We start from the raw sequence: 22,853 nt of genomic DNA on the forward strand, positions 1-22,853 counted from the left end.
TGGACTCACTGCTGGCCGCTTCAGAACAGTTAAGCGTTTTGTCTTGAACCATTCCGGGGTGCTTTTTGAAGTGTGTTTGGGATCATTGTCCTGCTGCAAGACCCATGACCTTCGACGGAGACCCAGCTTTCTGACACTGGGTTGAACATTGCGCTCCAAAATGCCTTGGTAATCTCCTGATTTCATGATGCCATGCACACATTCAAGGCACCCAGTGCCAGAGGCAGCACAGCAACCCCAAAACATCACTGAACCTCCTCAATGTTTGACTGTAGGGAAGGTGTTCTTTTCTTTGAAGGCTTCATCTTGTTTTCTGCAAACATAGAGATGATGTGCTTTACCAAAAGCTCTAATTTGGTCTCATCTCATCTCAGTATTTTGGATTGTTCAGGTGTGTTTTGAAAACTCCAGTCGGACTTTCTTATGTCTCTCTCTCAGCAGTGGGGTTCTCCTGGGTCTCCTACCATAGAACCCCCTTTCATTGAGATGATGATGGATGATGCGAGTTTAAACTGTAGTACCTTGTGTCTGAAGGTCAGCTTGAATCTGTTTAGCAGGTGATCAAGGTTTTTCCACCTTTTGAACAATCCTTCGCTGCAAGCTTCGAAGGTTTTCTCTTGCGGCCACGTCCAGGGAGGTTGGCTACAGTGCCATGGGCCTTAAACTTCCTGATAACATTGCATGCGGTGGACACAGGAACATCAAGGTCTCCGGAGATGGACATGTAGCCTTGAGATTGTCCATGCTTGTCTACAATCTTGTGTCTGACCTCCTCAGACAATTTTCTGGTTTTCTTTCTTTTCTCCATGCTCCTTGCGGTACACAGTGACACAAAACAGCAGAATGACTCCTCTTCTCCATTCAAACTGGTTGAATGAGTGATTTTTATATTACAAACACCTGCAACTCACCACATGTGAGTTCAATTCCAAAGTAAAGGAGAATCACCTGCTTGAAACCTTATTATTTCTAACAATTTCTAAAAGGTGCCAATAATATTGTCTGGGCCATTTTTGAATTTCTGTGTGGAATAGGTTAAGATTTAGTAATTTTTTCAGTTTTTTTTGTTTTGTTCCACTGCAAACCAAAGAAATACATATGTGGATACCAAAATATTTTTTTATTTCAACAGTTTTTTGGAAGTAATGGTGCATTATTTGAAAAAGTGCAAGGGTGCCAATAATTTTGGCGACTATTTCCAGGCTAACCCCCGCTTTAGCCAGGGAAATGGCCTTAAAATGCCTGTGTTCTGTGTATGTACATTTATGCACGCACACACGCGCACACACACACACACACACACACACACACACACACACACACACACACACACACACACACACACACACACACACACACACACACACACACACACACCTCCTTTCACCAATAGATGCAAACATCCCGTACAATTCATCTTGCGGACCAGAACCCTCCCCCGAAACATGATTCGTAAATATCATAATTTTTAACTTACAATGTGCATTGACAAGCCCCGGGGTATGTCTTTCTCATCGGTGTTAAGATGCAACCAAACCAGATACTATGTTGTAATGTTGGTAATGACGGCATCGTCTTTCCAATTGCAGATATCCTTTAAATAAATGGCCAAGTCTGCCATGTTCACACCAGGTAATCACGCAAGGTTCAAACTCCACTCACTGGCACGCACGATATACGTTTATTTGCTCTGATGAATCTAACTGCCAGGAGTTCCTCCGCACATGCGTCGAGCATTCTGGGGTGGATTACGTCATTTCGAAAAGCCACGTATCAAAATCAGCATAACGATCCTGAGTTTGATTAAGGTTTCTTCTCTTGTCTATGTTAAGGCCACATTGCTGCATGGGAAATCATCGTGCCTGCAACACCTCCATCATGTGCCTTATTGCTATCGACATTGCAGTCATGAGTTAATGAATCCCAGTCACAAGAGCAACAAATCCCACAATTGAATCTCTCAAATTGGTACAACTGTGGGCTTAACCAAAATATGGAATTATGATATTCTGTGTGCCAACTGAGTTTTACTCAATACTTATCTATAGATATCGTCAACGTGGATACCTACAAACTTCAAATGAGATCAAACTCAAAAAAAAAAAAATCTTGAGAACTCCGATTTCTGACACCACTTATTGTACGAGGTTGTTAAAAAGCATATAGTGTTATTACAGCATTACATCCATCAGTGTAATGGGAAGGCCATCTTTAAAATATACCAACCACAGTGGTTGCAAAAAATTCTTATGCGGAAACAAAAATTGTAAAAGGTCGAACTGAAATCAGATGAAACATTTGACAGAACAGCAAACCTTCTTACAAATTAGACAGTAGGGAACGTCATACGTACACTAAACAATAAATACATGGGAACAGCGGCAAGAATATTGCCAAAAAATTGGTTAAAATAAACTAAGTATAAAAAACTGCAAGTGCTTCAGAGCAAAGGTTGTTGAAAATGTTGCTTCCCTGAGCGTACATTGGAAAATTGAAGTCAAATTCCTATTAATCAACCCGCATTCCCAATAAGACGACCTCATCCCATGAAAGACAGACAGCAGCTGTATCACTCTCTCATGCGGAATTGATTAGATACTGCTCTGATAAGTGTAAAATGTTTTTCAATCCTGGCAGATCTCAGTCTCGCCATTTTGCTCCGGAAGGACGGTCGAACGAACGCTCCTGTCTGTTTCCAAGGTCAGCCACTGGAAGAGGTTCAGTCTCTTGAACTTCTAGGCCTCACTATCAGCCATAACCTCTCCGAAGCCAACCGCATATCAAAGCTGGCCTCCAAGGACAGCTACAGACTGGACATTCTCAGTATTTTGAAGTAATTTATTGAAAATTCAACTCCTCACAGACTACGAGGCCTTTGTGCATAGCTCAATGGAGTGCTGTTCTCCACTATGGGCTGACATCCCTGCGTCAGTCACATCCGTTTCTTCTGGATTCTGCAGAAACTAAAGCTCTCAACAATATTGGCATCTCTGAATACAAGTCCGACTCACAAGGCGTGTTGCCCAGACATCATAGGCAGGTTTGTGTATTTTGTTTTTTTTTGAACCGCCTCCACTCCAATCTTACTTCCTCTGCTCTCCCAGTCCTCAGACCCTCCCCAGCTACCTCAGGATGCACAGATTATTCCAGTAACCCCAACTCAGTGAAACTCCCAAAATCCAGCCTTTCGATGCAACTCCACTCTCGTTTCTCTTTTCTGTCATTTGTGCAACTAACTTCCGGAAGCGATGCAATCCCACTCTTCCCTTGAGGACTTGAAGCTGGCAGTGCACATCATCCCTCAATCTTGCCAGAGCTCTTTGCCTGGTGTTGGCTTAACGGTTAAGGTCGCCGACTTGAGATCTTCGGGTCTCGAGTTTGAGCCCGTCGTACCGTTGAAAACAACACCAGGGGGGTTGACTCGGCCTGTCATCCTTCCTCGGCGCTTCCAGAAATGATGCAACCAGCAGCCATAGGTTGCATGCGAAACAACAACCAGAGCTCTTTTCTACCCCCATTAACCTTACCTAACCCAACCCAACCTCTTTTGACCGTGAATCCAACGGTTTCCTCCTTTCTTTTCCTGTTCGTTCATTACGTGGTTTGTTGCAGCGAGCTGTGGCCCACTCTCAATATGTTGCCCTCTTCCCTCTGTAAACGTCGCTCAACGAGCCTTAAAAGCATAACGTTGTAAAAAAAACATTTCTTATATCTACGACTGCATTGTCAGAAAGATCCCAACAAGGAAGTCTTCAACACGATTTTTTTTTTATCTCCCACTCAACCTAACAATAAACCAAAAAAACATTCCTACCACAGACGTGTAACATGTGAACCAACAATCGATATCTGAACCAATTTGATCGGCCAACCGTTGCATTAAATTCACCAACAAAGCAGATTTAAGTGTTGGTAAAAGACATCAAATATCCAGTTCTGTGCATATTGCTGCCAATGTACGTTTGCTTAAGTGACAAAATTGTTTTTTTATTTTAAAATAACGATTAGACCTTGATGCTTTGGCCTGCGTTGATCATAGGAAACATGAACCCCCATAACGCAGGGCAACAAAAAGTGCGATGTTCATCCACTCGATCCTTGGTCTCCGTGTCATCATCGAGAAGTACCACCACGATATCCTCGCCGGCTACCTTTCCGCCGACAGCCACAGTGGAAGTCGCACCCATCTAAATCTGTAGCATTACAGCCAGCACAAACAACATGATACCATGCATCGCAGTCGTCGCACTGTACCCAGTTCAGTGTTTCGGCGTCAGGCCGCAAGCAACGACGTGCTGCACAGCTATCCACCACTGTGACATTCCAGGCACGATTGGCAGGCACCAGAGATGTCGTTTCATCTGTCGCCTGGGTGCATTTACGGGGGCGGCCACGTGGACGGCTATGGGGCAAGCATAGGGTGAGGAAATATGACCGAGTGAGACACGGGTAAAACCTTATTCATATGTTTACACAGTTAATGTCAAAAGGTATAGTAAACCATGAATCAACACAATTACGAGTACTTTATGACCAGATGAGAAGTCAGATGACCTGTCAGCTGGTAAGAAAACGTTTGTTTGTCTTATGATGCACCGCAACATTATCATACCAAATAAGACGAAAGATGGTTTGAAAATACTGATGTCAAGATTCATAAAATGTGCAAAATAATAAGATCGTTTGGATGACTCACCCTGTGCCAACCCCAGTTTTTCCGCCCTTTCCAGACACCTTTGCCAAGCTTGCAGAGTTCTTGGAACCCAACATTCCGCGTGGCTTTCCACCAGAAGTCACTGGTCTCCACAAAGCCATGCTTGTGGAATTCTCATTTCCAGTCAGGCTCATCGTCGTTTCCCTCACTGGACTGCAGCCAACTGCACCAGCGCACCACTGCATTGTAGACTCTTCACCGCTATCATCAACCAGTCCCAGCTCGAGTATTTCCTTGGCGGGATCTGAGTCGAGGTCCGGCCGGACCATGTGGACTGATTTCCGGCGGTGTTTGCGTCCACTCTCGACCATTTGCCCGTTATCTGCACAAAGCAACGTTTCGGTTGGGACAAAAGGGGAGAGAAATGCAAGGTTAGAGAGTACTATTACATTTGTGGGGGGTAGGTAATGAGCTAGACTACGGATTTTTATGTTGAGAAAATAAGCCTTTTATGTTTTGAAAAGCGGAATTTATTTGTTTTATGTGAAAAAATCCCGAAATATTTTTTTCCCCGGTTTTATTAATTTTTTATTATTACCAAGTTTTTCAGAAATCAGTCAAAAAAAGAACAAAAAATGGTAAGCTTTTTCCTGCACAACATTAAGCACTCTGGGCTAGTAAACAGGTAAAAAATGACGTTCAGGTACCTTTATTGCAACCGCATTGTTTGATAAGTAGAGGACTAGAAGAAATTGACAAGACCCTTTTAGGAATGGTTAAAGTAGGTGTTTGAAATCATTATCTTGGTAATGTTCTCCTTGGTGAGGCGGTGTCGGCGGTCGGTGAGGACGTTTCTGTAGACGGAGAAGGACCTTTCCACGTCGACGCTGACGATGGGGCAGTACCTCAAGAGGGGGATGTCGGCAAGCTTGACTCCAGCCGGCACACCAACCTCTGATCCGTGCTGATCTCCATCCAGGATCAAAGCCACTGTCCTCAGCACACCAATGTCGGGATTGCGCTGCAGCACCGCCTTGAACTTGGTGAGCAGGATCTCCTTACGGCAGCCTCGGATCTTTTCGAGCTCCTCCTTTAGTCTAGTAGGAAGACTAGGTCCCCCTGCACCCCCCGGAGATATACTTCTAATCAGTGTTTCTAGATTGGAAAAAATGTGTAGAAAATGACTAGCTATGGCCCCAAGCTGAAAAAATGTCCCACATACCATTTTTATGCAAATTACTGCTGCAAATTTTATGCAAAATTATGCAAATTTTATGCAAATTTTTGATGAGGAGTAGAGTTGAGGGGTCTTTGAGGGCTTCATCGAGGTGCTCTCGGTTGCAAGACTGGGTCATTCTGAGAAGCACAGCAGGGTCAGAGATCATGATGTTCTCCTCCTCAGTGAATCTCTCCATCAACAGCCTCTCCATTGCCTCACACACTGTTTTGAGGCAAAAGAGGGACTTTGCGTAGGCCTTTCCACTGAGAACACCTTTGAGAGATCCACTTGTTACTAGTTGTGCCTCAAAGAGAATCTCTGCATATCCAGAACCACGCATCTTGTGTCCAGTGAGCATCCCGATGTAGTTCATGGATGTGTGGAAGGGTCCAATCGTTACTACATGACTAGCAAATTCATTTGGCCAGCGCCAGATGATGGGAAGGGCTTTCATGCAGACACCCAGATCAAATGTATTCAGGACCCATCTCTGACCCACCTCAGCAGTTGCTGCCTCGGAACGCTTCAGTAGCTCACGAACAACTGCGTTGTCTGTGATCGGTTGGTGGATAGGCGTGCAGTAGTCGACTGTTGATTTGCTGGGTGGGGGAGAACCAGTTGCAGAGGTGAAACCCCCTAGCCCAGGCACAGGCTGCAGGCCATTGCCATGCCATGCAGGCACCAGGCACAGACCGATCACAGACAACGCAGTTGTTCGTGAGCTACTGAAGCGTTCCGAGGCAGCAACTGCTGAGGTGGGTCAGAGATGGGTCCTGAATACATTTGATCTGGGTGTCTGCATGAAAGCCCTTCCCATCATCTGGCGCTGGCCAAATGAATTTGCTAGTCATGTAGTAACGATTGGACCCTTCCACACATCCATGAACTACATCGGGATGCTCACTGGACACAAGATGCGTGGTTCTGGATATGCAGAGATTCTCTTTGAGGCACAACTAGTAACAAGTGGATCTCTCAAAGGTGTTCTCAGTGGAAAGGCCTACGCAAAGTCCCTCTTTTGCCTCAAAACAGTGTGTGAGGCAATGGAGAGGCTGTTGATGGAGAGATTCACTGAGGAGGAGAACATCATGATCTCTGACCCTGCTGTGCTTCTCAGAATGACCCAGTCTTGCAACCGAGAGCACCTCGATGAAGCCCTCAAAGACCCCTCAACTCTACTCCTCATCAAAAATTTGCATAAAATTTGCATAATTTTGCATAAAATTTGCAGCAGTAATTTGCATAAAAATGGTATGTGGGACATTTTTTCAGCTTGGGGCCATAGCTAGTCATTTTCGACACATTTTTTCCAATCTAGAAACACTGATTAGAAGTATATCTCCGGGGGGTGCAGGGGGACCTAGTCTTCCTACTAGACTACTTGGCCTGATCAAGGAGCTGGAAGGCCTTGGCCAGCTCCATGCCAGCCTCTTCCAGCTGCTTAAGGATCTTCGGGATGAACGACACGTGGGCATTTAAGAAGACCAAACTGAGCTTGATGTCCGCCTTTCCGAACAGGTCCTTGGCACTCCGGATTGCCATCGCGTCATCGTTCAGCTGGTCCACAATGTCTTTGACAGCCTCGAAGTGCTCGGCGTAAAACAGCGCGGCGTCGATCCACGTCCCCCACCGAGTCAGAATGGGCTCCGGGGGGAGAGAAAGATTGGGCTGCTGCTCCTTCCAAAGGACAACACATGACGGGGCTTTGACGAACGCCTTCTTCGTCGTGGCAATCAGGTCGTTGACATCCTTGAACATTTCTCGGACTGTCTCGCAGACACGGTGGAGCGCGTGGGCAACGCAAGTCACATGCAGCAAGTCCGGGAAGAGTTCCTTCAGGGCATGGCCGGCCTTGATCATATAGGCCGCGGCGTCGCTGACGAGGACCTTGAGGCACTCCGGCTTGAAATCAGGCCAAAGATAGCGCAGCGTGTCATTGACTGCGCGCACGATCTCCCCGGAGTTTGTCTTCTCCAGAAACATGCACTGGACGAGGTGGGGACGAAAGTACCCCTCCTTGGACAAGCGTCCCGCGATGATGTTGGCCACATATCGACCTGCCGAATCGGTCGTCTCGTCGACGGACAGCCAGATGGGCTGCTGTCCGAGGTCGGCACGGATCCCCGCCAAGGCCTCGTCGTAGCACTTGTCGAGGTAGTGCTTTCGAATCCAGCTTTCATCGGGGATCTGGAGAGTGATGTGCTTCTCCAGGAACGACCGGAGGGCAGGGTTTTCCAATTTCGACCATGGGATGCCAGCGGCCAGCATGGCCTGGCACAGCTCCTGAGCCACGACGTCGCACTTGTGCCTCTTTCCGCCACCAAAGTCCCCCATGGTGGCTTGCGTGACCGTCCTCTTCTTCTTCAAGGCCAAGTTGCTCTTGTGGCGGTCTCCTCGGACATGTTGGGCCAGCTCAGACTTCTGCTTCGCCCGGAAAGTCTTTTCACAAGCTCGACAGAAAGCCGTGTCACTCGACACGTACTTGAAGGTGGCCCCATCGCCGCCAGCGTTGAATTCCTTCAGCCACTTGTCACGAAGAGCAGCACTCATCTTGATAGGAGACTTGTTCACACTTTGTGTACACTCTCTCACTGTAGTACACCGCCTCACTGCTGTACACGCTGAGGACGCAACGCACGCAAGTGGACGCAACGTTTTGTTTTTGAGATCAATCGCAGTTAAAAATTTCGATCGCAGTTAAAAATTTCGATCGCAGTTAAAAATTTCGAAAAATTCCCTAATTTTTTTTAGCGTTGCCAGACATTTTCGACCAAAAAGGGCATTTTATTTTATTTTTCCCAAAAAAGGGCGAAATATTTTTTTTCTCCGAAAAATAGCAAAATTTGGCTTTTTATGTGAAAAAATATTTTTTATTTTTTCACATAAAAATCCGATGTGCAGTAATGACATACCACAGTGAAGATAGGAATGTATAGTTTAGCATGGACCGTGTGACGGGAAGAAGACTTTCGATGTAACTAAGTAGGGAATCTGTATAGAATAAGATCGTATATGTGTCTCCATACGAGGGGTGGAGCTATGCTAATTAGGTATGTTTTTTAGGTTAATTTCCCCAGGGTGTAATGGCCCCTGTGATTTTCCCAACATTTTAATTTCGTCTAAAAAGGGCCGCTATCACAACAATTACAGCAACGGCCATTAAACTGACATTGCCGACAGTACCCAGACATAAGGAACATTTGCCAATAGGCAAGTAAACCCCGCCCAGCCGAACATTCCTGAACGGTGGCTGGACTCCGCCTCAAAGGACCGTAATTGACAGGCCACGCCCCGAGCTTCGTCATCGGGCGCCAAGCAGGCCATGAGGCCCCACCCCTAAGGTGATGATTGGCCATGGAGATGGGATGATGTGATGAGAGGGTGGGATTGGTCGAGGTGAGGTCAGCGTGGCACAAAGGAAGGTGAGCGTCCCTCCTCCCTCTCTAGGTCCTGGGCTTTGTGCAAGCGGTCACATTTTTGGCTCTCTGTGCTGGCTGTGTGGCAAACGGTCGCAGCATTTTTATCTCTCTCTGTCTGTCGGTCTGTCCTGGGCTGCGTGGCGAGCGGTTGCATTTTTGGCTCTCTCTGTTCTGGCTGCGTGGCACATGGTCGCAGCATTTTTATCTCTGACCTGGGCTTCGTGGCGAGCAGTCGCATTTCATCGCTCTCTCTCGTTCAGGGCTTTGTTGCGGTGGTCACATTGTTTCCTGGCTCGTGTGCGCTTGTGATTAAAGACCGAGCAAGAGCGGTTTGGGACAGTCGGTATTGCAAGGGGAGCTTTGTGGAGCGTGGAACGACCGTAAGAGGATCGGTTGCCGCTGCTTAACGGCTCAGGCTGTCGTGTGGCGATTTGCGACATCTTGTCCGTTCTCTCGCGGAGACTCGGGGACCATCCACGCTTGTCCTCGTTGGAGCAGGCCGAGTATCAGCCGACTCACCACACCAATTTATTTTATTTTATCATTCCCTTGTCTGTTTCTTGTGTCTGAGTGGAGGCATCTCAAATTAGGAGTTATAGTTTTTTTTACCTCAAAATTAATTTTGACATTTTATCGTTTTACAATAATTTCATTAAATTCATTGTTTGTTGCATTTTACTTTTTTGTCGTCTTTGTTTACTTGTATGTGGGTTCGAGTAATAAAACCCTGTGGTGGCTGTCCGATCATGTAAGGCTACTGGCCTTTCCCGCGCGCTCGAAAAGATAATCTCGCCAAGTTCAGGTATACGCCTCGGAGTTAAAGCAACGTTCAGCCATCTGTCCAAGGCTGGTCTTCATCGGCCACAGACTTGACAGTATAGTCAGGTTCACTATGTCAATAAATTATATTTCGTTCAAAATCATGGTAGATTAGCAAACCTATACATTTTTGGAAAGGTTATAGCATAAGGAAACTAAAAATCAATGTTTACATTTGGAGAGATACCTGTATGGTGGCCATTTTGGATTTTCAAAATGGCCACTGTAAAATACATATTTTGTTATATTTCTGCCTCCAATTACCCTAAAATCTTTTTAAAATATACTAAACCTATATTTTCAGAGACAAGGAATCCAATGAAAGTATCAAATTAGTGCTATGAGGAATGGTAAGACACGAATCAAAGGTTTTGAATTGCAAAATACTGTCTTTATATTCGCGATAAGTTGCATAATCAAATACATGTTATCATTTTGTACAGGCAGTTAATAACATCAAAATGTGTCACAATAATTCATATCACCAAACATACACAGGCAGTCAGCAAAATCATATATACACATGCAGTCAGTATAACTTCACATCTACACAGGCAGTCAATGACAAAATATACACAGGCAGTCAATGGCATCAAACATACACGATTACAGAATATGCCATTTAGAGTTCATCACTGTCCTGTGTGTCGTATCCGACAATATAGTCCGCATTGTTTTCACAGTCCGTTCCACACAAGCAAAGGTCGGTCAAATTGATTGGCAAATCGAATTGGTCGAATGGTCGATCGAATCGAATCGATCGAATTGGTCGAATGGTCGATCGAAGCGATTGGTCGAATGGTCGAATTGGTCGAATCAAATTGGTCGGAATTGGCAAATGTAAACATTGATTTTCAGATTTTCCATGTAATAACGTTTCCAAAAATGTATAGGTTTGCTAATCTACCATGATTTTGAACGAAAAAACATAGTGAACCTGACTAGTACATTCGAAATGCTCATACTTCGCCAAATTTAAATAAAAGGGCCAATTGCATGATATATTGAAGTAAATTAAACTCGGAGAAAAAAAGAGAGAGGAGAAGGAAGGTATGAGTCGGAGGTGAAACACAAGAGAGGGATGACAAGGTGCTGACATGTCGAGCTTCATCCGTCATCGGAGCAAAGGAGAGAGATGGCAAACAGAGTAAAAGAAAAGCTAGAGCTAAACCCGAAACGTCAGCATGTTGTCATCCTTCACGGCAGACAACTCAAATCATTTTATTCTTACGTTTATGTTCTCTTGTGCCACCAACACAGGCCGCTAATTTTGTGCTGGAATTAGCAACTTCATACAGTGGTGGGGAAAAGTTTGTGAACCCTTTAGAAATTTCGGTATTTCTGCATAAATTTGACCTAAAATATGGTTCCGTCAATGATGATTAGGCGTCCGGGTCCTGAGACAGCAAAGCAGCCCCAACCATGATACTCACACCACCATGCTTCACAGTTGGGATGAGGTTCTTATGTTGGAATACAGTTTAGTTTTTGCCAAACACAACGTTTCTCATTTATTCCAAAAAGTTCCACTTTTGACTCATCTGTCCACAGAACATTCCTCCAATAGCCTCCTAGGTCATCCAGGCGGTCTTTGGCAAAATTGAGACGGGCGGCTTGGAGAGCATTGGTTTCCTCCTTGCTATCCTCCCATGCACACCATTCTTGTTCAGTGTTTTCCTGATGGTGGACTCATGAACATTGACATTAGCCAATACAAGAGAGGCCTGCAGATTCTTAGACGTTACGCTGGAGTTCTTTGTGACCTCCTGGATTATTGTAAGCCTTGCTTTTAGAGTGATTTTCGTTGGCTTATGGAAAGAGTAACAATGGTGTTGAATTTTCTCCATTTATACACTATCTGCCTGACAATGGATTGGTGGAGCACAACATCTTTATAAATGGTTTTGTAACACTTTCCAGAACGATGAGCATCGACAACTCTTTTTCTGAGGTCCTCAGAAATCTGTTTTGATCAGGGCGTTCCTCAAACGTGTGTGGTGAAGACCATACTCCGATGGTGACGAAAAAACTTTGTTTTTCATATTGGGCAGAGCCAGCCAAACTCACTCCTGATTGTCATCCCATTGATTGAAGCACCACACTAATTTCCCCCTTAATCAAACTAATTGAGCTAAAGGTTCACATACTTTTTTCCCACAAATAGATTGTTGGATCATTTTGCTCAATAAGTAAATGAAAAGTAGATTTTTTTGTGCTATTTGTTTATTTAGGTTATCTTTACCTATTATTAGCAGGAGTACCCGGCGTTGCCCGTTGCCCGTTGCCAGGGGGGGGGGGGGGGGGAGGTGAGGAAACAAGAGAGGGAGGGGGGAATGGAAGGGGGAGGTGAGGGGAGTGGGGGGGGGGGGCAGATAAAATACACATACATCTTTTGGGGGGGGGGGGGGGGAGTGGCTTTGACAGGCCCCTCCGTTTTGGGGGAGGGGTGGGAAGGGAAGGAGGAAAATTTTCCCCATTCAAAGATTGCTTCATAACTTCAGTTGCACAGGTAAAGACGGATTTTGTAATACCCCATGCTACCATCACCAAGTGGTGCTACACGGTACACATTTGTATCGAAAATGTATGCCCCTCTACCGGTAGCCCCCTCCCCCCCAACCACCCCCGAATGAGGCCGCGGCCACATAGCCTATGTTACCCCCTCAGACAAAGTTGTATTTGTACCCAAGTAAAGTATAAAAGCGTTTATAGCTAGAGTACCCGGCATTGCTCAAGCGAAAAAGAAACGTTTACAAATTTGAATTGAGGGCAAATACAATGGAAAAGCAATTACATCCAAATCAGAATCCATCACAAATGTCAAATCATCATTTTACCTTTTCATTGAATATATGCTGGTGAATGTGCTGTTCATCACATTTCTGAGTTCAGTATGATGATGTTCAGGAAGAAGAACAGAAGAAGAACAGAAGAGAAGCAGAAGAGAAGAAGAAGATTGAAGAAGAATAGAAGAAGAAGAAGAAGAAGAAGAAGAGAAGAAGAAGCCTTACCACCAACTTTGACCGCTTCGGTTTCCAGTATTGTTTGATTATTTGTGTTCAAATGTCAGGTAATTGCTTTGTATTTATTTATGTGAATGTGTACTTGTAAATAACTGTCATTAATCAAAAAGGCTTAGGCACGATCGAGCGATTATTATTTTTTAGCATATATGTTCAAATATATGTATTTTAGCATATATATATATATATATATATATTCAAATATTTTTAGTATATATATATATATATATATATATATATATATATATATATATATATATATATATATATATAATATATATATATATATATATATATATATATATATATATATATATATAAACATATTTTTTAGCAAGATGTCGCATATATATATATTTTTTTTGTATATATATAGTACATATATATATCCAGCCTATGGATGGATATATATATACTACATATACAGTCACGTGAAAAAGTAAGTACACCCCATGTAAAGTTTTGACTTTTTCCAACATATTTCAACATACAGCCATTTGATCTTCATTTCAACAATATTGATAGATAAAGGTGATATAATATAACAAATATCATGAAACATTTACATTTTGTAGTCCATTGTATAATTTAAATAAACATAAATGCAAATTTCACATGTGGAAAAAGTAAGTACACCCCCACATTTATCACTACTTCAAATACCTAAAATTAAAAACAGGTGCACCAGCACAGGTGCAAATGATTAGAACATCGTTAGAGAGGATCTTGGAGGAATCTGTCTTATTTAAACCTCAGACATTTAGTTTGGTTTGCTCTTTGTTGTTGAAGTGTGCGGCGTCACCATGCCTAGATCAAAATAGCTCTCTGAGGCCTTCAGAAAGAAGGTTATAGATGCCTCCACGTCTGGGAAGGGATTTTAAAATCTCCAAACAATTTGAAATCAATCATTCGACTGTCCGGAAGATCATCTACAAGTGGAAAAGATTCCAAACAACTGCCAACTTGTTCAGGCCAGGCCGCCCCAGCAAAGTTCAGCCCGAGAGCAGACTGAAAGATGCTGAAAGAAGTCTCTAATAACCCCAGAATGTCATCACGGGACCTACAGGTAGCTCTTGCCACTGTTGATGTCAAAGTGCACGAGTCTACCATTAGAAAGAGGCTGCACAAATTTGATCTCCATGGGAGGTGTGCCAGGAGGAAACCTTTGCTGTCCAGAAAGAACATCAGGGCAAGACTAAAGTTTGCCAATGAACACCTAGGCAAAGACCAGCACTTCTGGAACAATGTGCTCTGGACAGATGAGTCAAAGGTAGAGCTATTTGGCCACAGTACCAGAAGACATGTTTGGCGAAAACCAAAGACAGCATTTGACCACAAGAACCTGATACCAACTGTAAAGCATGGTGGTGGAAATATTATGGTTTGGGGCAGCTTTGCTGCATCAGGGCCTGGGCAGCTCACCATCATAGAATCCACTATGAATTCTTCATTGTACCAGAGGGTGCTTGAGGATAATGTGAGGACACCTGTCAGAAAGTTGAAGCTCAACTGAAGATGGACCTTGCAACATGACAATGACCCTAAACATACCAGTAAATCCTCCAAGGAATGGCTGAAAAGAAAGAAATGGAGGGTTCTGGAATGGCCAAGTCAAAGCCCGGATCTAAATCCCATCGAGATGTTGTGGGGGGGTTTGAAACGAGCTGTGCATGCAAGAAACCCCTCAAACATCGCACAGCTGAAAGAATTCTGCATGGAGGAGTGAGCAAAAATTTCTCCCAGTCAATGTCAGAGACTGATAGACAGTTATAAGAAACGCCTACTTGAGGTTGTTTCTGCCAAAGGGGGCAATACCACCTATTAGATAGAGCCAAGGGTGTACTTACTTTTTCCACATGCGAAATTTGTATTTATGTTTATTTAAATTATACAATGGACTTCAAAATGTAAATGTTTCATGATATTTGTTATATTATATCACCGTTATCTATCAATATTGTTGAAATGAAGATCAATTAGCTGTATGTTGAAAAAGTCAAAACTTTACATCGGTGGTACTTACTTTTTCACGTGACTGTATCTATCTATAATTCCACTAATCTCTGTGTGTATGTGTGTGTGTATGTATGCGACAACGATTTCTCGACAACTACCGGTCCGATATACTTGAAACTTGCCAGGTATATTGCTGGGGACCCGAGGATGTGCCTTTTCAAGGTTTGAAATTAATCGGACAAGTACTTACCGAGCTATGGCGATTTAGCCGTTCGCCGTTCGCTTTGGCGTTGCGAATGGACCAAACCATTGCATGTAAATAGAGGGGGGGGGGTTCTGTGGTCGTTGCGAATGGACCAAACCATTCATGTAAATAGAGGGGGGGGGGTTCTGTGGTCGTTACTGCCACGTGGTTTCAAAGTTTTTTTTTGTTGTTGTTGTTTGCACGCATGATTTTTTGCACCCACGTACGGGCACGCCCTAGGATGTTTACACACACACACCCCTACACAAATTTTTTTTTTTTTTTTTTTTTGGCAAGGAACGGGCACCCACGTACGGGCACGTCCTAGCTTATATATAGTACGGGCATGCCCTAGTCTATCTATAATTCCAGTAATCTCTGTGTGTGTGTCTGTGTGTTTGTTTGTTTGTCTGTGACCGCTGTTTCTCGACAACCACGGGTCCGATATACTTGAAACTTGCCAGGTATATTGCTGGGGACCTGAGGATGTGCCTTTTCAAGGTTTCATATTAATCGGAGAAGTAGTTACCGAGCTATGGCGATTTATTTACCAAACTCCGCAAGCCGTTCGCTTTGGCTTTGCGAATGGACCAAACCATTTCATGTAAATAGAGGGGGGGGGATTGTCACCGTACTCGCAAGCCGTTCGCTTTGGCTTTGCGAATGGACCAAACCATTTCATGTAAATAGAGGGGGGGGGGGGGGGGGGGATTGTCACCGTACTCGCAAGCCGTTCGCTTTGGCTTTGCGAATGGACCAAACCATTTCATGTAAATAGAGGGGGGGGATATAATTTTAGATATATATATATAGTACGGGCACGCCCTAGTATATACAAATGTACGTAATGTATGTATGTATGTATGTATGTATGTATGTATGTATGTATGTATGAATGTATGTATGTATATAGAGAATGGTTGCCTCCATGGGGCACCGGCTTGGCGAGGGAGGGCTAGGATAATGTTAGGGAATTAGAAGACTGTAGGGACATGAGATTTAAGTAGCGACACCTGAACTATAGAGGGGACATAGGTAGCTTAGATGGTTGATAATAAAACAGGGTGTGCAGAGTGTAAAGGGACGACGGGGGAAGCACGAGAGCAGGGGAAGTAGCCAGATAGATGATGCTGTATGTTTGAGGAATTGTGAGTGAGAATAAATGGAATTGTGTTGGTGTGAGAAAAATGGTGTGTGAGATATTTGGTGTGTGAAAGTATTGGTGTGTGAGAATAAAAGGTGTGGAATGCATGGTGCAAAGGATTGAATGGGGGGAGTGGAACCCATTCACGAAAGCCTGGGGTGGGTAGTGTAAAGAAAGGTAGAGGGCATAGGTAAATTGTATGGATATCGACGCCTGTGGTGCGAGTAGTGGAAAAGAAGTGCTTTGTTTGGTGCATGAGTGTGGAATGTCTGGGCATGTTAGTCTAGTAGGAAGACTAGGTCCCCCTGCACCCCCCGGAGATATACTTCTAATCAGTGTTTCTAGATTGGAAACAATGTGTAGAAAATGACTAGCTATGGCCCCAAGCTGAAAAAATGTCCCACATACCATTTTTATGCAAATTACTGCTGCCATTATCAAAAAAAGACTAGGTCCCCCTGCACCCCCCCGGAGATATACTTCTAACCAGTGTTTCTAGATTGGAAAAAATGTGTAGAAAATGACTAGCTATGGCCCCAAGCTGAAACAATGTCCCACATACCATTTTTATGCAAATTACTGCTGCCATTATCAAAAAAACGATTTTTGACATATCTCAGCCAATATTGCAGATAATTGAAAAATGAAGGTGTCTAGACCCATGTTTTGAAGGGCATAGATCATGATAGAACTATTCATAACATGATTACATGTGTCTATGGTATACTAGTATGCTAATTAGTGCTTTATTTACAAAATAATCACAGTTTTACGAAATAATAGACTCATATTAAGGTCCGTCTACACAGACGTTAACACAAAGTTTTATTTTTCTAAATACCCTGTGAAATTCACCGAATGCCCTGTGAAACCTGGGATTCTTCTCCAGCTTTTTCAAGGGCCCGACTTTTCCCTTCCCTTTGAAGGCACTGGTGCAGTCTTCTCCGCTGAACACATAGTACCCCAGGAGAGTGGCACAGTAGTCCTCTCCCAGGGATTCTGCCAGCTCAGAGACGTTGACAAGTTGGCGATGCTTCCCTGACCCTGTATCCAGGTACACCGTCAGCTTGATGTTGTGGGCATGGTGGAGCAGGATCAGGAGGATGTCTGTGTCCGGTGTTCTGACTACAGCGTTCTTGTATCCGATGGTAGCAGCATGATGGAGGTACAGAACCACCCTGGTATCAGTCTCTTCCTGGTTGCTGTAGATCGTGGGGAGTTCACGTACCTCGACCTGAAACACAAAAAGGCACCGCATTTCAATCACCAGTCACTGCCAGTTTCAGTATATCTCCGGGGGGTGCAGGGGGACCTAGTCTTTTTTTGATAATGGCAGCAGTAATTTGCATAAAAATGGTATGTGGGACATTTTTTCAGCTTGGGGCCATAGCTAGTCATTTTCTACACATTTTTTCCAATCTATAAACACTGATTAGAAGTATATCTCCGGGGGGTGCAGGGGGACCTAGTCTTTTTTTGATAATGGCAGCAGTAATTTGCATAAAAATGGTATGTGGGACATTTTGTCAGCTTGGGGCCATAGCTAGTCATTTTCTACACATTTTTTCCAATCTAGAAACACTGATTAGAAGTATATCTCCGGGGGGTGCAGGGGGACCTAGTCTTTTTTTGATAATGGCAGCAGTAATTTGCATAAAAATGGTATGTGGGACATTATTTCAGCTTGGGGCCATAGCTAGTCATTTTCTACACATTTTGTCCAATCTAGAAACACTGATTAGAAGTATATCTCCGGGGGGTGCAGGGGGACCTAGTCTTCCTACTAGACTATGTGGCTTACTTAGTGCATATGGTTATTGAGGCACTCCGCCACTGGTAGTTTGTCGGCCAGGTGAGGCCATAGGTAGACTCTGGGAGCCGGTTAGGGTAGTTGTTGAGTGGGGCCCGAGGATCCCAGGAGAGGACCCGGGTTGCCCGATGCCAGGGTGGGCACAGAGGGGGTAAGAGCCAGGGAGGGCCTTCCCTGATTAGATAGTCGCGAGGAGCAGGTAAGTTCGGGTGGCGGCTTCAGTGGCGGAGGTGCGCAGGTAGGTAGACCTGCTGGTCGGGCCACACGACCCAGCCCCGAAATTGTGCGAGGGCACAGCGAGAAAATTTGCGGGAGTGAGACCCAAATTCAGAGGGCACCACAGTGTGGGCAATGGGAATTCGGGTTCTTAGAACTACATAGTTTAAAGAGGCCGATTGGCAGGGTACGACCCCGGGTAGTTTAAATGAGTTAATGTTACTAGAGTAGTTAGGATGAGAAATCCCTTTGCACCATCCACAGCCATGCACCAAGGAGGACGAGCTCCACACCAGGGCTCTGTGAACTGTTTGAGTTGTGAGACGCGTCACGACGTAAGGGTGACATTGTGTTTGTTCCATCCCTTCCTTCCTGGGAGGGATTGGGAGACTAATTTGGAGTTAGAGGGGGATATGGGAGACGAGACGTAGTGACGGATTGTAAATACAAGGGGGGCTAGGGTAGTGCAGCCAACGGTGGGAGGTACGGACGGTTAGGGACGAGTTGCTCTGCTCACTCTACCGCATCCCTCGCACCGCACCAGGCATGGTGGTGCCTGGTGACCTTGTTTTTTGTGTGCCACTGCGTCCTTTCCACTTGCTTGTTGTGCTTTGTCTCTCTCCCTGCCCCAGGACCATTTTGGAGGCCGAACTGTGCAGCACCATCGACCGGTGCAGCATCCCTTCTGCACCTTGCTGCCCTGTCCTTGTTCCACCTGGGCAGCCGAACTGTGCAGCACCTTGCTGCCATGTCCTTCTTGCACCTGTGCAGCCAACCTGTGCAGCACTTTGCTGCCACAAACAACCTTTTGCTGCACCTTGTCACTCATATGGACCACAAGCCTTGTGGCCTTGCACCTCTGCTGTGCAGCATCTTGCTGCAAAATCATCTTGCACCTTCGGACCACTTGATTGGCATTGATACCACACACTTGGACCACGTGAAAGCGGCCCTGTCGGCCAATCAAAAGCAAACAAGCGTTACGCCTAGGCCCCCCGTCGGTGAAGTGATGCGAGTTGACAAAGTGGAAGATGCAAGGTGGCCATCTTGGATTTTTACGTGGCGACCCAACTTGCAATAGCGTTCTCCCTTATGCGTAGATACACCCACACACCAGATTAGAAGTTAGTAGTTCGTTTAGTTTAAGATATTTCGCTCACAAGGTTCAGACATATATATGGTGGTGGCCATCTTGGATTTTGACATGGCGACCCAATTTTCAATAGCGTTCTTCCTTATGCCTAGACACACCCACACACCAGATTAGAAGTTGATACTTCGCTTATTTTCCAAAATATTCCGCTCACAAGGTTCAGACATACATGGCGGCGGCCACCTTGGATTTTGACGTGGCGACCCAATTTTCAATAGCGTTCTTCCTTATGCGTAGATACACCCACACACCAGATTAGAAGTTAGTAGTTCGTTTATTTTTCAAGATATTTCGCTCACAAGGTTCAGACATATATATGGTGGCGGCCATCTTGGATTTTGACGTGGCGACCCAATTTTCAATAGCCTTCTTCCTTATGCCAAGATACACCGACACACCAAATTAGAAGTTGGTACTTCGCTTATTTTTCCAAGATATTCCACTCACAAGGTTCAGACATACATGGCGGCGGCCATCTTGGATTTTGACGTGGCGACCCAATTTTCAATAGCGTTCTTCCTTATGCCGAGATACACTGACACACCAAATTAGAAGTTGGAACTTCGCTTATTTTTCCAAGATATTCCGCTCACAAGGTTCAGACATACATGGCGGCGGCCATCTTGGATTTTGACGTGGCGACCCAATTTTCAATAGCGTTCTTCCTTATGCCTAGATACACCCACACACCAGATTAGAAGTTGGTACTGCGCTTATTTTTCAAGATATTCCGCTCACAAAGCAGCCATCAATCGTCTGGATTGGTCTCCCATCTCCACTGCCTCTGACATCAATTCTTCCCGGGAATTCTTCCAAAGCAAACTGATCTCTCTCATGCACAGATTTATCCCATCTCGCCTTCAATTGTCTTACCCTTCCTCCCGTCCATGGTACACTGAATCTTGTGGTGAGGCAGTTGCCCTGAAACAACTTGCCTTTGCCTCTTGGAAGGCTAATCCAACTGAAGGAAATCTCAGTTCCTTCCACCAAGCTCGGAACAAGTGTGTGTCTACCCTCAGGAGTGCCAGGAAGCACTATCTCTCCTCACTCAAGAATGAACTCTCAAACCTGTCTCCTTCCTCCAAATCCTGGTGGCGTCTGGTCAAATCCGTTTCTGGTGTTTGTTCCCCCTCCATCCCCTCCCTTACCTCAAATGGCCACACAGTTGACATCGCACGTGACAAAGCCGAATGCCTCAACTCTGTGTTCGCCTCGAAATCCTTAGTCCCAAACCCATCCCTCTCTGTTCCCACCTTTCCCAGTCGAACCCAAATGCTCCTGGACTCTGTGTCCTTCTCTCCTGACAAGGTGGAGGAGTTTTTGTCAAACCTCGACTCTGATTCTGCAACTGGACCAGACGGCATCAGCCCACGGGTCCTAAAATCCTGCTCTGCCGCTCTATCTCACCCTCTCTCTGTTCTTTTCACCCTATCTTTTGCTCAAGGTCATCTGCCAGCATCCTGGAAATCAGCTAACATTACCGCTTTACACAAAAAAGGTGCAAAAACAGATCCTTGCAACTACAGACCAATCAGCCTGCTCCCAATTATCAGCAAAGTCATGGAATCCATCATTGCTTCGGATATGAAATCTTTCCTCTTCTCCAATGGCTTGATCTCTGATCATCAATTTGGTTTCAGACCAGGTCACTCTACTCTGGACATGCTGCTTCTGCTGTCTCAACAATGGATGGAGGTCCTGAATGCCAAACAGGAAATCAGAGCTGTCTCCCTTGACATATCAAGGGCCTTTGATACGGTCTGGCACCCAGCTCTGCTCACCAAACTCTCCTCCTATGGTATCCATGGAAATCTCCATGCATGGCTTGCGGACTTCCTCTCTGGTCGTAGTCAACGTGTGGCCCTGAATGGATTTCTCTCATCTCCCCTTCCTGTTCAGGCTGGAGTTCCCCAAGGAAGTGTGCTGGGCCCTGTGCTTTTTCTGGTCTTTATCAATGATCTCTCTGACTCTCTGGAAAATCCTCTCTATCTCTTTGCTGATGACTCCACTCTCTGCCGCTCCATTCCTCTTCCCTCAGATAGGCAGTCTGCAGCCTCCTCACTCTCTGAAGACCTGGACAAAATCACAGACTGGTCAAACAAGTGGAACATGTCTTTCAATCCTGCCAAATCTCACTCTCTTACTATGTCTCTCCGAAAAGATCGACTGGACAACCCTCCCATCTACTTTCTCAACAATCCTCTCCAAGAAGTTCTGTCACTCAAGCTTTTGGGTCTCACTATCTGCCATGATCTTTCTTGGGAAAACCACATTTCCAAGCTGGCCTCCAAAGCCAGTCGCCGACTGGGCATCCTCCGTCGTGCGAAGTCCTTCCTCGGCACACCTGAGCTCCTCACCACATACAAGGCTTTCATCCGCAGCTCAATGGAATACTGTTCTCCCCTATGGGCTGGTGCTCCTGCCTCACACCTGGCTCGGCTTCACGCTGTTGAATCCAAAGCTTTCAAAATCATTGGAATCTCCCGCGATGAAGCTATCTCTGAGGGCCTTTCACTCACTCACCGCAGGCAGGTAGGTGGTCTTTCTGTCTTCTACCGACTCCTCTCCGGCCTTGCTCCCCCAGCTCTCTCCGTGCTCTGTCCCCCAAATATTCCTACAGGTCGCACAAGATCTGCCAGCAACCCTCTGATGGTTAAACTGCCGAAATCTCGGCTCTCTGCTCACCTTCACTCTTACATTCCTCTTTTCTCCCGCCTGTGGAACAAACTCCCACACTCCCTTCAATCCCTCTCCTCCCTCCAGGTCTTTAAAACAGCTGTTCACCACCATCTCTTATCTTCCCCCATCCATAACCTTGATCTTTTCTACCCCCACTAATTCACCCCAGATCCACCTTGTTTGAAATTCCAACTTATTTCCTGGAAATCCTGGCAGTGTCCATATGTTTATACCTCTCCCACCCCCCCCCCCCCTCACATGCCTCCCCCCCTTCACATGCCTCCCCCCTTCACATGCCTCCCCCCCAAAGCCCTCTCCCTCCCACAGATCTCTCGATGTCTCCATGTCTCTCGGTCCCTGCTCTCAAATGTTGTGTTTGTGTCCTTCCCCCTCTCTCCCCATCTTGTCTACCGCTCCCGATGTTATTTGTTTTATGTGTCTGTTTGTCTTTCTGTGTGATTAATTTTCGCTCTTTCACGAGCCTCGATCTTGTATACAAAAAAAACAAAAAAAAACA

General features: G+C 45.2%; 1 protein-coding gene across 2 annotated transcripts in view; it reads right to left on the reverse strand.

Moving 5' to 3' along the window:
• Positions 1-3,063: 3,063 nt before the first annotated feature.
• Positions 3,064-22,853, reverse strand: part of TCF19 (transcription factor 19) — a 51,443-nt gene continuing 31,653 nt past the window's right edge. For both annotated transcript variants that reach the window (XM_068109694.2, XM_068109695.2), the window contains exons 4-5: positions 4,697-5,036; positions 3,064-4,402 (exon numbers count right to left, since the gene is read on the reverse strand). In XM_068109694.2, the coding sequence (XP_067965795.1) occupies positions 4,114-4,402; positions 4,697-5,036 (629 nt within the window). In that variant the 3' untranslated portion in view covers positions 3,064-4,113. The remainder of the gene's footprint in view (positions 4,403-4,696; positions 5,037-22,853) is intronic.

This window comes from Myxine glutinosa, chromosome 3 (genome assembly GCF_964187855.1).
Source record: "Myxine glutinosa chromosome 3, kmMyxGlut1.1, whole genome shotgun sequence".
Taxonomy (NCBI): domain Eukaryota; kingdom Metazoa; phylum Chordata; class Myxini; order Myxiniformes; family Myxinidae; genus Myxine; species Myxine glutinosa.